The following is a 14,585-nucleotide window of genomic DNA, read 5'->3' on the forward strand; positions in this document are numbered from 1 at the left end:
GACTGCTGGGAGATTATCCAGTATACACTGGAGGATTCTGGGTGATGAGAGGAGACTGCTGGGAGATTATACAGTATACACTGGAGGATTCTGGGTGATGAGAGGAGACTGCTGGGAGATTATACAGTATACACTGGAGGATTCTGGGTGATCAGAGGAGACTGCTGGGAGATTATACAGTGTACACTAGAGGATTCTGGGTGATGAGGAGACTGCTGGGAGATTATACAGTATACACTGGAGGATTCTGGGTGAGGAGAGGAGACTGCTGGGAGATTATACAGTGTACACTGGAGGATTCTGGGTGGTGAGAGGAGACTGCTGGGAGATTATACAGTATACACTGGAGGATTCTGGGTGATGAGGAGACTGCGGGGAGATTATACAGTGTACACTGGAGGATTCTGGGTGAGGAGAGGAGACTGCTGGGAGATTATACAGTATACACTGGAGGATTCTGGGTGATGAGGAGACTGCTGGGAGATTATACAGTATACACTGGAGGAATCTGGGTGAGGAGAGGAGACTGCTGGGAGATTATACAGTATACACTGGAGGATTCTGGGTGATGAGGAGACTGCTGGGAGATTATACAGTATACACTGGAGGATTCTGGGTGATGAGAGGAGACTGCTGGGATATTATACAGTATACACTGGAGGATTCTGGGTGATGACAGGAGACTGCTGGGAGATTATACAGTATACACTGGAGGATTCTGGGTGATGAGGAGACTGCTGGGAGATTATACAGTATACACTGGAGGATTTTGGGTGATGAGAGGAGACTGCTGGGAGATTATACAGTATACACTGGAGGATTCTGGGTGATGAGAGGAGACTGCTGGGAGATTATACAGTATACACTGGAGGATTCTGGGTGATGAGAGGAGACTGCTGGGAGATTATACAGTATACACTGGAGGATTCTGGGTGATGAGGAGACTGCTGGGAGATTATACAGTATACACTGGAGGATTCTGGGTGATGGGAGGAGACTGCTGGGATTTTATACAGTATACACTGGAGGATTCTGGGTGATGAGAGGAGACTGCTGGGAAATTATACAGTGTACTCTGGAGGATTCTGGGTGATGAGAGGAGACTGCTGGGAGATTATACAGTATACACTGGAGGATTCTGGGTGATGAGAGGAGACTGCTGGGAGATTATACAGTATACACTGGAGGATTCTGGGTGATGAGAGGAGACGGCTGGGAGATTATACAGTATACACTGGAGGATTCTGGGTGATGAGGAGACTGCTGGGAGATTATACAGTATACACTGGAGGATTCTGGGTGATGGGAGGAGACTGCGGGGAGATTATACAGTATACACTGGAGGATTCTGGGTGATGAGAGGAGACTGCTGGGAGATTATACAGTGTACTCTGGAGGATTCTGGGTGATGAGAGGAGACTGCTGGGAGATTATACAGTATACACTGGAGGATTCTGGGTGATGAGAGGAGACTGCTGGGAGATTATACAGTATACACTGGAGGATTCTGGGTGATGAGAGGAGACTGCTGGGAGATTATACAGTATACACTGGAGGATTCTGGGTGATGAGAGGAGACTGCTGGGAGATTATACAGTGTACTCTGGAGGATTCTGGGTGATGAGAGGAGACTGCTGGGAGATTATACAGTATACACTGGAGGATTCTGGGTGAGAGGAGACTGCTGGGAGATTATACAGTATACACTGGAGGATTCTGGGTGATGAGGAGACTGCTGGGAGATTATACAGTATACACTGGAGGATTCTGGGTGATGAGGAGACTGCTGGGAGATTATACAGTATACACTGGAGGATTCTGGGTGATGGGAGGAGACTGCTGGGATTTTATACAGTATACACTGGAGGATTCTGGGTGATGAGAGGAGACTGCTGGGAGATTATACAGTGTACACTGGAGGATTCTGGGTGATGAGGAGACTGCTGGGAGATTATACAGTATACACTGGAGGATTCTGGGTGATGAGGAGACTGCTGGGAGATTATACAGTGTACACTGGAGGATTCTGGGTGATGAGGAGACTGCTGGGAGATTATACAGTATACACTGGAGGATTCTGGGTGATGGGAGGAGACTGCGGGGAGATTATACTGTATACACTGGAGGATTCTGGGTGATGAGGAGACTGCTGGGAGATTATACAGTATACACTGGAGGATTCTGGGTGATGGGAGGAGACTGCGGGGAGATTATACTGTATACACTGGAGGATTCTGGGTGATGTGAGGAGACTGCTGGGAGATTATACAGTATACACTGGAGGATTCTGGGTGATGAGAGGAGACTGCTGGGAGATTATACAGTATACACTGGAGGATTCTGGGTGATGAGAGGAGACTGCTGGGAGATTATACAGTATACACTGGAGGATTCTGGGTGATCAGAGTAGACTGCTGGGAGATTATACAGTATACACTGGAGGATTCTGGGTGATGAGGAAACTGCTGGGAGATTATACAGTGTACACTGGAGGATTCTGGGTGATGAGAGGAGACTGCTGGGAGATTATATAGTGTACACTGGAGGATTCTGGGTGATGGGAGGAGACTGCTGGGAGATTATACAGTGTACACTGGAGGATTCTGGGTGATGAGAGGAGACTGCTGGGAGATTATATAGTGTACACTGGAGGATTCTGGGTGATGAGAGGAGACTGCTGGGAGATTATACAGTATACTCTGGAGGATTCTGGGTGATGAGAGGAGACTGCTGGGAGATTATACAGTATACACTGGAGGATTCTGGGTGATGAGAGGAGACTGCTGGGAGATTATACAGTATACACTGAAGGATTCTGGGTGATGAGAGGAGACTGCTGGGAGATTATACAGTATACACTGGAGGATTCTGGGTGATGGGAGGAGACTGCTGGGAGATTATACAGTATACACTGGAGGATTCTGGGTGATGGGAGGAGCTTCTGGGAGATTATACAGTATACACTGGAGGATTCTGGGTGATGGGAGGAGACTGCTGGGAGATTATACAGTATACACTGGAGGATTCTGGGTGATGAGAGGAGACTGCTGGGAGATTATACAGTATACACTGAAGGATTCTGGGTGATGAGAGGAGACTGCTGGGAGATTATACAGTATACACTGGAGGATTCTGGGTGATGAGAGGAGACTGCTGGGAGATTATACAGTATACACTGGAGGATTCTGGGTGATGGGAGGAGACTGCTGGGAGATTATACAGTATACACTGGAGGATTCTGGGTGATGAGAGGAGAGGAGACTGATGGGAGATTATACAGTGTACACTGGAGGATTCTGGGTGATGAGGAGACTGCTGGGAGATTATACAGTGTACACTGGAGGATTCTGGGTGATGGGAGGAGACTGCTGGGAGATTATACAGTATACACTGGAGGATTCTGGGTGATGGGAGGAGACTGCTGGAAGATTATACAGTATACACTGGAGGATTCTGGGTGATGAGAGGAGACTGCTGGGAGATTATACAGTATACACTGGAGGATTCTGGGTGATGGGAGGAGACTGCTGGGAGATTATACAGTATACACTGGAGGATTCTGGGTGATGAGGGGAGACTGCTGGGAGATTATACAGTGTACACTGGAGGATTCTGGGTGATGAGAGGAGACTGCGGGGAGATTATACAGTATACACTGGAGGATTCTGGGTGATGAGAGGAGACTGCGGGGAGATTATACAGTGTACACTGGAGGATTCTGGGTGATGAGAGAAGACTGCGGGGAGATTATACAGTATACACTGGAGGATTCTGGGTGATGAGAGGAGACTGCTGGGAGATTATACAGTGTACACTGGAGGATTCTGGGTGATGAGAGGAGACTGCGGGGAGATTATACAGTATACACTGGAGGATTCTGGGTGATGAGAGGAGACTGCTGGGAGATTATACAGTATACACTGGAGGATTCTGGGTGATGAGGAGACTGCTGGGAGATTATACAGTATACACTGGAGGATTCTGGGTGATGAGAGGAGACTGCTGGGAGATTATACAGTGTACACTGGAGGATTCTGGGTGATGAGAGGAGACTGCTGGGAGATTATACAGTGTACACTGGAGGATTCTGGGTGATGAGGAGACTGCTGGGAGATTATACAGTATACACTGGAGGATTCTGGGTGATGAGAGGAGACTGCTGGGATATTATACAGTATACACTGGAGGATTCTGGGTGATGAGAGGAGACTGCTGGGAGATTATACAGTGTACACTGGAGGATTCTGGGTGATGAGAGGAGACTGCTGGGAGATTATACAGTGTACACTGGAGGATTCTGGGTGATGAGAGGAGACTGCTGGGATATTATACAGTGTACACTGGAGGATTCTGGGTGATGGGAGGAGACTGCTGGGAGATTATACAGTATACACTGGAGGATTCTGGGTGATGAGCGGAGAGGAGACTGCTGGGAGATTATACAGTGTACACTGGAGGATTCTGGGTGATGAGGAGACTGCTGGGAGATTATACAGTATACACTGGAGGATTCTGGGTGATGAAAGGAGACTGCTGGGAGATTATACAGTATACACTGGAGGATTCTGGATGAGCAGAGAGGAGACTGCTGGGAGATTATACAGTATACACTGGAGGATTCTGGGTGGTGAGAGGAGACTGCTGGGAGATTATACAGTGTACACTGGAGGATTCTGGGTGATGAGAGGAGACTGCTGGGAGATTATACAGTGTACACTGGAGGATTCTGGGTGATGAGAGGAGACTGCTGGGAGATTATACAGTATACACTGGAGGATTCTGGGTGATGAGAGGAGACTGCTGGGAGATTATACAGTATACACTGGAGGATTCTGGGTGATGAGAGGAGACTGCTGGGAGATTATACAGTGTACACTGGAGGATTCTGGGTGATGAGAGGAGACTGCTGGGATATTATACAGTGTACACTGGAGGATTCTGGGTGATGGGAGGAGACTGCTGGGAGATTATACAGTATACACTGGAGGATTCTGGGTGATGAGAGGAGACTGCTGGGAGATTATACAGTTTACACTGGAGGATTCTGGGTGATGAGAGGAGACTGCTGGGATATTATACAGTGTACACTGGAGGATTCTGGGTGATGGGAGGAGACTGCTGGGAGATTATACAGTATACACTGGAGGATTCTGGGTGATGAGAGGAGACTGCTGGGAGATTATACAGTATACACTGGAGGATTCTGGGTGATGAGAGGAGACGGCTGGGAGATTATACAGTATACACTGGAGGATTCTGGATGAGCAGAGAGGAGACTGCTGGGAGATTATACAGTATACACTGGAGGATTCTGGGTGATGAGAGGAGACTGCTGGGAGATTATACAGTGTACACTGGAGGATTCTGGGTGATGAGAGGAGACTGCTGGGAGATTATACAGTGTACACTGGAGGATTCTGGGTGATGAGAGGAGACTGCTGGGAGATTATACAGTGTACACTGGAGGATTCTGGGTGATGAGAGGAGACTGCTGGGAGATTATACAGTATACACTGGAGGATTCTGGGTGATGAGAGGTGACTGCTGGGAGATTATACAGTATACACTGGAGGATTCTGGGTGATGAGAGGAGACTGCTGGGAGATTATACAGTATACACTGGAGGATTCTGGGTGATGAGAGGAGACTGCTGGGAGATTATACAGTGTACACTGGAGGATTCTGGGTGATGAGGAGACTGCTGGGAGATTATACAGTATACACTGGAGGATTCTGGGTGATGAGAGGAGACTGCTGGGAGATTATACAGTATACACTGGAGGATTCTGGGTGATGAGGAGACTGCTGGGAGATTATACAGTATACACTGGAGGATTCTGGGTGATGAGAGGAGACTGCTGGGAGATTATACAGTATACACTGGAGGATTCTGGGTGATGAGGAGACTGCTGGGAGATTATACAGTATACACTGGAGGATTCTGGGTGATGGGAGGAGACTGCTGGGAGATTATACAGTATACACTGGAGGATTCTGGGTGATGGGAGGAGACTGCTGGGAGATTATACAGTGTACACTGGAGGATTCTGGGTGATGAGAGGAGGCTGCTGGGAGATTATACAGTATACACTGGAGGATTCTGGGTGATGAGAGGAGACTGCTGGGAGATTATACAGTATACACTGGAGGATTCTGGGTGATGAGAGGAGACTGCTGGGAGATTATACAGTGTACACTGGAGGATTCTGGGTGATGAGAGGAGGCTGCTGGGAGATTATACAGTATACACTGGAGGATTCTGGGTGATGAGAGGAGACTGCTGGGAGATTATACAGTATACACTGGAGGATTCTGGGTGATGGGAGGAGACTGCTGGGAGATTATACAGTGTACACTGGAGGATTCTGGGTGATGAGAGGAGACTGCTGGGAGATTATACAGTATACACTGGAGGATTCTGGATGAGCAGAGAGGAGACTGCTGGGAGATTATACAGTATACACTGGAGGATTCTGGGTGATGAAAGGAGACTGCTGAGAGATTATACAGTATACACTGGAGGATTCTGGGTGATGAGAGGAGACTGCTGGGAGATTATACAGTATACACTGGAGGATTCTGGGTTATATGAGGAGACTGCTGGGAGATTATACAGTATACACTGGAGGATTCTGGGTGATGAGAGGAGACTGCTGGGAGATTATACAGTGTACACTGGAGGATTCTGGGTGATGAGAGGAGGCTGCTGGGAGATTATACAGTATACACTGGAGGATTCTGGGTGATGAGAGGAGACTGCTGGGAGATTATACAGTATACACTGGAGGATTCTGGGTGATGGGAGGAGACTGCTGGGAGATTATACAGTGTACACTGGAGGATTCTGGGTGATGAGAGGAGACTGCTGGGAGATTATACAGTGTACACTGGAGGATTCTGGGTGATGAGAGGAGACTGCTGGGAGATTATACAGTGTACACTGTAGGATTCTGGGTGATGAGAGGAGACTGCTGGGAGATTATACAGTATATACACTGGAGGATTCTGGGTGATGAGGAGACTGCTGGGAGATTATACAGTATATACACTGGAGGATTCTGGGTGATGAGAGGAGACTGCTGGGAGATTATACAGTATACACTGGAGGATTCTGGGTGATGAGGAGACTGCTGGGAGATTATACAGTATATACACTGGAGGATTCTGGGTGATGAGAGGAGACTGCTGGGAGATTATAAAGTATACACTGGAGGATTCTGGGTGATGAGGAGACTGCTGGGAGATTATAAAGTATACACTGGAGGATTCTGGGTGATGAGGAGACTGCTGGGAGATTATACACTGGAGGATTCTGGGTGATGAGCGGAGACTGCTGGGAGATTATACAGTATACACTGGAGGATTCTGGGTGATGAGAGGAGACTGCTGGGAGATTATACAGTATACACTTGAGGATTCTGGGTGGTGAGAGGAGACTGCTGGGAGATTATACATTGTACACTGGAGGATTCTGGGTGGTGAGAGGAGACTGCTGGGAGTTTATACATTGTACACTGGAGGATTCTGGGTGGTGAGAGGAGACTGCTGGGAGATTATACAGTGTACACTGGAGGATTCTGGGTGATGAGAGGAGACTGATGGGAGATTATACAGTATACACTGGAGGATTCTGGGTGATGAGAGGAGACTGATGGGAGATTATACAGTATACACTGGAGGATTCTGGGTGATGAGGAGACTGCTGGGAGATTATACAGTATACACTGGAGGATTCTGGGTGATGTCGGTCTCATTGGTTGTCAGGTTCCTCTCCGGTGTCAGGACGTCGCTCTCTATTTCTCCATGGAGGAGTGGGATTATGTAGAAGGACACTGGGATCAGTATAAGGACGTTGTGGTGGAGGAGCTCCGGGCTCGTGTATCACCAGGTAAGAGGAGACCTCTGTCATTTCTTTGTGGTCGTTGCTGTGGTCGGTCTGGCAGATATAATACATTCTCACCACTGTCTCAGGCCGTACATACTTGTGTCTGTAATTATCGTTAGTATAATTATTGTTATTTGGTGGAACATGATTTCGCCCATCTCTGGATGTGCGCTGATGATCATGGAAGAGGAGCAGGTTTGCTGTGGGACGTGGTCTGGAAGTCTCGGGGTCTCTTTTGTGCTTCCCCTGATGATTGATGAGAACTTCTCAGACACCGTTATTGGGGAAGCTAGGACCATAGCAGGATCCAGAGCTCCGCACCTTCTGTTCTTCTGGTGATCGGGGATTTGTTGAGAGCACCCCGATGTGTGTCCATCATGTATGTGTTAGTGTCATTAGCTGGAAGTGCAGTTGGAGGAAGCATCGGCCACTCAATAGAAGCACCGACATTTGTTGGAGAATGTCTTGGAGATGCACCTTTCTAAAGTGGTCTCCGATGTTGTGTGTTTTTTTTTTTTTTTATATTAATATAGAGAGTTTCACGGAAACTACCAGAAAGTATTACAGAGAAGTAGAAAATGGGAATTAAGTGCTGAAACCTTACGTAATTATTGTATGTGATTTATGATTTTGGAGATTTGTAGAGAAGTCGCATTATTTTCATAACATTAAGGCCATTGACAAGTCTAGAGGTGAGAGACTAACCTTGATGAGATGGAGAGGACAAATCTAATGGGGAGAAACTAAACTTAATGAAAGTGAGATAAGAACACTAATGGGGTCCCCACAGCCCCCTACACAGGGTAAGATGTCCCACAAAGCTTTGTGTTCACAGTATAATGTATCCCCCCAGCCCCCCATACATGATAAGATGTCCCACAAAGCTTTGTGTGCGCAGTATGATGTGCCTCACAGCCCCTCATACAGAGTAAGATGTCCCACAAAGCTTTGTGTGCACAGTATGATGTGCCCCACAGCCCCCCATACAGGGTAAGATGTCCCACTAAGCTTTGTGTGCGCAGTATGATGTGCCCCACAGCCCCCTACACAGGGTAAGATGTCCCACAAAGCTTTGTGTGCGCAGTATGATGTGCCCCACAGCCCCCTACACAGGGTAAGATGTCCCACAAAGCTTTGTGTGCACACTATGATGTACTCACCAGCACCCTGTACAGGGTAAGATGTCCCACAAAGCTTTGTGTGCACAGTATGATGTGCCCCACAGCCCCCTATACAGGGTAAGATGTCCCACAAAGCTTTGTGTGCACAGTATAATGTATCCCCCCAGCCCCCCATACAGGGTAAGATGTCCCACAAAGCTTTGTGTGCAGAGTATGATGTGCCCCACAGCCCCTCATACAGAGTAAGATGTCCCACAAAGCTTTGTGTGCACAGTATGATGTGCCCCACAGCCCCCCATACAGGGTAAGATGTCCCACAAAGCTTTGTGTGCGCAGTATGATGTGCCCCACAGCCCCTCATACAGAGTAAGATGTCCCACAAAGCTTTGTGTGCACAGTATGATGTGCCCCACAGCCCCCCATACAGGGTAAGATGTCCCACAAAGCTTTATGTGCGCAGTATGATGTGCCCCACAGCCCCCTACACAGGGTAAGATGTCCCACAAAGCTTTGTGTGCACAGTATGATGTGCCCCACAGCCCCTCATACAGAGTAAGATGTCCCACAAAGCTTTGTGTGCACAGTATGATGTGCCCCACAGCCCCCTACACAGGGTAAGATGTCCCACAAAGCTTTGTGTGCACAGTATGATGTACTCACCAGCCCCCTACACAGGGTAAGATGTCCCACAAAGCTTTGTGTGCACAGTATGATGTACTCACCAGCCCCCTGTACAGGGTAAGATGTCCCACAAAGCTTCGTGTGCACAGTATGATGTGCCCCACAGCCCCCTATACAGGGTAAGATGTCCCACAAAGCTTTGTGTGCGCAGTATGATGTGCCCCACAGCCCCCCTTACACGGTAAGATGTCCCACAAAGCTTTGTGTATGAAGTATGATGTGCCCCACAGCCCCCCTATACATGGTAAGATGTCCCACAAAGCTTTGTGTGCACAGTATGATGTGCCCCACAGCCCCCCTTACACGTTAAGATGTCCCACAAAGCTTTGTGTGCGCAGTATGATGTGCCCCACAGCCCCCTATATAGGGTAAGATGTCCCACAAAGCTTTGTGTATACAGTATGATGTGCCCCACAGCCCCCTATATAGGGTAAGATGTCCCACAAAGCTTTGTGTGCGCAGTATGATGTGCCCCACAGCCCCCTATACATGGTAAGATGTCCCACAAAGCTTTGTGTGCGCAGTATGATGTGCCCCCCAGCCCCCCATACAGGGTAAGATGTCCCACAAAGCTTTGTGTGCACAGTATGATGTGCCCCCACATTTCCCTATACAGGGTAAGATGTCCCACAAAGCTTTGTGTGCACACTATGATGTACTCACCAGCCCCCTGTACAGGGTAAGATGTCCCACAAAGCTTTGTGTGCACAGTATGATGTGCCCCACAGCCCCCTATACAGGGTAAGATGTCCCACAAAGCTTTGTGTGCACAGTATAATGTATCCCCCCAGCCCCCCATACAGGGTAAGATGTCCCACAAAGCTTTGTGTGCAGAGTATGATGTGCCCCACAGCCCCTCATACAGAGTAAGATGTCCCACAAAGCTTTGTGTGCACAGTATGATGTGCCCCACAGCCCCCCATACAGGGTAAGATGTCCCACAAAGCTTTGTGTGCGCAGTATGATGTGCCCCACAGCCCCTCATACAGAGTAAGATGTCCCACAAAGCTTTGTGTGCACAGTATGATGTGCCCCACAGCCCCCCATACAGGGTAAGATGTCCCACAAAGCTTTATGTGCGCAGTATGATGTGCCCCACAGCCCCCTACACAGGGTAAGATGTCCCACAAAGCTTTGTGTGCACAGTATGATGTGCCCCACAGCCCCTCATACAGAGTAAGATGTCCCACAAAGCTTTGTGTGCACAGTATGATGTGCCCCACAGCCCCCTACACAGGGTAAGATGTCCCACAAAGCTTTGTGTGCACAGTATGATGTACTCACCAGCCCCCTACACAGGGTAAGATGTCCCACAAAGCTTTGTGTGCACAGTATGATGTGCCCCACAGCCCCCTACACAGGGTAAGATGTCCCACAAAGCTTTGTGTGCACAGTATGATGTACTCACCAGCCCCCTGTACAGGGTAAGATGTCCCACAAAGCTTCGTGTGCACAGTATGATGTGCCCCACAGCCCCCTATACAGGGTAAGATGTCCCACAAAGCTTTGTGTGCGCAGTATGATGTGCCCCACAGCCCCCCTATACATGGTAAGATGTCCCACAAAGCTTTGTGTGCACAGTATGATGTGCCCCACAGCCCCCCATACAGGGTAAGATGTCCCACAAAGCTTTGTGTGCGCAGTATGATGTGCCCCACAGCCCCCCTTACACGTTAAGATGTCCCACAAAGCTTTGTGTGCGCAGTATGATGTGCCCCACAGCCCCCTATATAGGGTAAGATGTCCCACAAAGCTTTGTGTATACAGTATGATGTGCCCCACAGCCCCCTATATAGGGTAAGATGTCCCACAAAGCTTTGTGTGCGCAGTATGATGTGCCCCACAGCCCCCTATACATGGTAAGATGTCCCACAAAGCTTTGTGTGCGCAGTATGATGTGCCCCCCATACAGGGTAAGATGTCCCACAAAGCTTTGTGTGCACAGTATGATGTGCCCCCACATCTCCCTATACAGGGTATGATGTCCAACAAAGCTTTGTGTGCGCAGTATGATGTGCCCCCACAGCCCCCTATACAGGGTAAGATGTCCCACAAAGCTTTGTGTGCGCAGTATAATGTATCCCCCCAGCCCCCTATATAGGGTAAGATGTCCCACAAAGCTTTGTGTGCGCAATATAATGTACCCCCTCAGCCCCCTATATAGGGTAAAATGTCTCACAAAGCTTTGTGCCCGCTGTATGATGTGCCCCATAGCCCCCTATATAGGGTAAGGCTGCTTTCACACTAGCATCGGCATGGGGCCGTCGCTATGCGTCGGCCCGACGTGCCGACACGCGTTGTGAAAATAATGCATGACGTGGGCAGCGGAAGCTGTCTTACGACGCTTCCGCTGCCCCATTGTAAGGTCCGGGGAGGAGGGGGAGGAGTTTCGGCTGCGTATGCGCGGTCGAAAATGGCAGACACTACGCGCAAAAAGTTACATGTAACTTTTTTTGTGCCGACGGTCCGCCAAAACATGATGCAACCGTCGCACGACGGTTGCGACGTGTGGCCATACGTCGCTAATGTTAGTCTATGGGGAAAAAACGCATCCTGCAGGCAACTTTGCAGGATGCGTTTTTTCTCCTAAACGACGCAATGCGACGTACAGCCAATAACGCTAGTGTGAAAGTAGCCTAAAATGTCTCACAAAGCTTTGTGTGTGCAGTATGATGTGCCCCACAGCCCCCTATATTGGGTAAATTTCCCACAAAGCTTTGTGTGCGCAGTATAATGTGCCCCACAGCCCCCTATATAGGGTAAGATGTCCCACAAAGCTTTGTGTGCACAGTATAATGTGCGCCCCTATACAGGGTAAGATGTCCCACAAAGCTTTGTGTGTGCAGCATGATGTGTCCCCCAGCTCCCTATATAGGGTAAGATGTCCAACAAAGCCTCGTGTGCGCAGTATGATGTGCCCCACAGCCCCCTATATGGGGTAAGATGTCTCACAAAGCTTTGTGTGCACAGTATGATGTGCCCCACAGCCCCCTATATAGGGTAAAATGTCTCACAAAGCTTTGTGTGTGCAGTATAATGTGCCCACCTATACAGGGTAAGATGTCCCACAAAGCTTTGTGTGTGCAGCATGATGTGTCCCCCAGCTCCCTATATAAGGTAAGATGTCTCACAAAGCTTTGTGTGCACAGTATGATGTACCCCCCAGCTCCCTGTACAGGGTAAAATGTCTCACAAAGCCTCGTGTGCACAGTATGATGTGCCCCACAGCCCCCTGTACAGGGTAATATGTCCCACAAAGCTTTGTGTGCGCATGTAACAATTATAGTGGAACCTTACTCTGCAGACTGCCCATCTCTCTTTGCAGAGATCTCGTCATAGAAAACAGTTGTTCAATCTTAGGGTCAGTAGCCATTGTCTCAGCAGATTCCTTATTTGGCTTGTGTATTCTGTAACAATTATAGTGGAACACTCGGGAATCTCTTGGCTTGAGACAAATAAGCAGCAGAACCAAGTATAGTGATAAGTCTGTATTATTCAAAACAAACACTGGTGCAATGCGTGAGCAAGTTCAAAACACAGCAAACAAGGTGAAATCAGGGTAAGTTCCTTGCAGCTCGGCTGCAGGCAAAGTCAGTATTCAAACGCACAAACGTGGGTGCAGCATGTGCACAACAGTTCAAGTGGACGGCAAACTCGGTCCTTCTTAGGAATAGTTTGTTTGCAGCTTGACTGAAGGCAAAGTCTTATGGGTGTAGCACTTTCAGGGGAAATGCAGATCATAAGACACAGTTCATACCAGGGCTGGCAGTATTAGCAAAGAGTTCAGAAGCAGTGCAGAGCTTCGAGTCCAGAAACAGTCAAATAAACCAGCAGTGGAAATCAATCAAGCTTAGCTGTAGCAGGATAAGCTTACATGTCCCAGCAGGTAGGAGAAGAATGCAGAGTAATGCAGGAGAACCTCAGAGCTGAGAAGGTTAGCTGAATAGGTGGAGCCGGAGTATCTGGAGAGGGAAGTCTCTTGCAGCACAATCCAGGGATTCAGGCAGAATACACAAGCAAGGAGTATGAAGCAAGCCAGGCTTATAAAGACAGGGAAGTCAGATCACATGAGCAGATTTGAGGCAGCAGACGCCATCTTGGAAAATGGCAATAAAACACCACAGATAAACAAGGAATCCAGAGTCCTTACAGCGCTGTATGATGTGCCCCACAGCTCCCTATACAGGGTAAGGCAACGTTCACATTTGCGGTGTTGGGCGCAGCGTGGTCGACGCATACCAACGCATGTGTCATGCGCCCCTATCTTTAACATTGGGGGGCGCATGGACATGCGCCGGTATGCGTTGTATTGCGTTTTACGACGCATGCGTCATATTGATGCACAGACAGGGCGCAGAGGACGCTACTTGTAGCGTTTTCTCTGCGCGGAAATTCTTGCTCTGTACGATCTTACGACATCGCATGCGTCGCAAAACGGTGTACATGCGTTGTTGGTTGCGTCGCCGACGCTGCGCCCAACAACGCAAATGTGAACGTAGCCTAAGATGTCCAACAAAGCTTTGTGTGCGCAGTATGAGGTGCCCCACATCCCCGATGTAGGGTAAAATGTCTCACAAAGCTTTGTGTGCGCAGTATGATGTGCCCCACAGCCCCCTATATAGGGTAAAATGTCTCACAAAGCTTTGTGTGCACAGCATGATGTGCCACCCAGCCCCCTATATAGGGTAAGATGTCAAACAAAGCTTTGTGTGCGCAGTATGATGTGCCACCCAGCCCCCTATACACAGGGTAAGATGTCTCACAAAGCTTTGTGTGCACTGCATGATGTGCCCCCCAGCCCCCTATATAGGGTAAAATGTCTCACAAAGCTTTGTGTGCACAGCATGATGTGCCACCCAGCCCCCTATACAGGGTAAGATGTCCAACAAAGCTTTGTG

The 14,585-nt window shown here is 48.6% G+C and overlaps 1 protein-coding gene across 1 annotated transcript in view; it reads left to right on the forward strand.

The window, feature by feature from the left end:
• LOC138638929 (zinc finger protein 271-like) overlaps positions 1-14,585 on the forward strand; it is a 203,522-nt gene that overhangs the window by 87,104 nt on the left and 101,833 nt on the right. The window contains exon 6 of the mRNA XM_069728683.1: positions 7,765-7,888. Within this exon, the coding sequence (XP_069584784.1) occupies positions 7,765-7,888 (124 nt within the window). The remainder of the gene's footprint in view (positions 1-7,764; positions 7,889-14,585) is intronic.

This window comes from Ranitomeya imitator, chromosome 5, assembly GCF_032444005.1.
Source record: "Ranitomeya imitator isolate aRanImi1 chromosome 5, aRanImi1.pri, whole genome shotgun sequence".
Classification (NCBI taxonomy): Eukaryota; Metazoa; Chordata; class Amphibia; order Anura; family Dendrobatidae; genus Ranitomeya; species Ranitomeya imitator.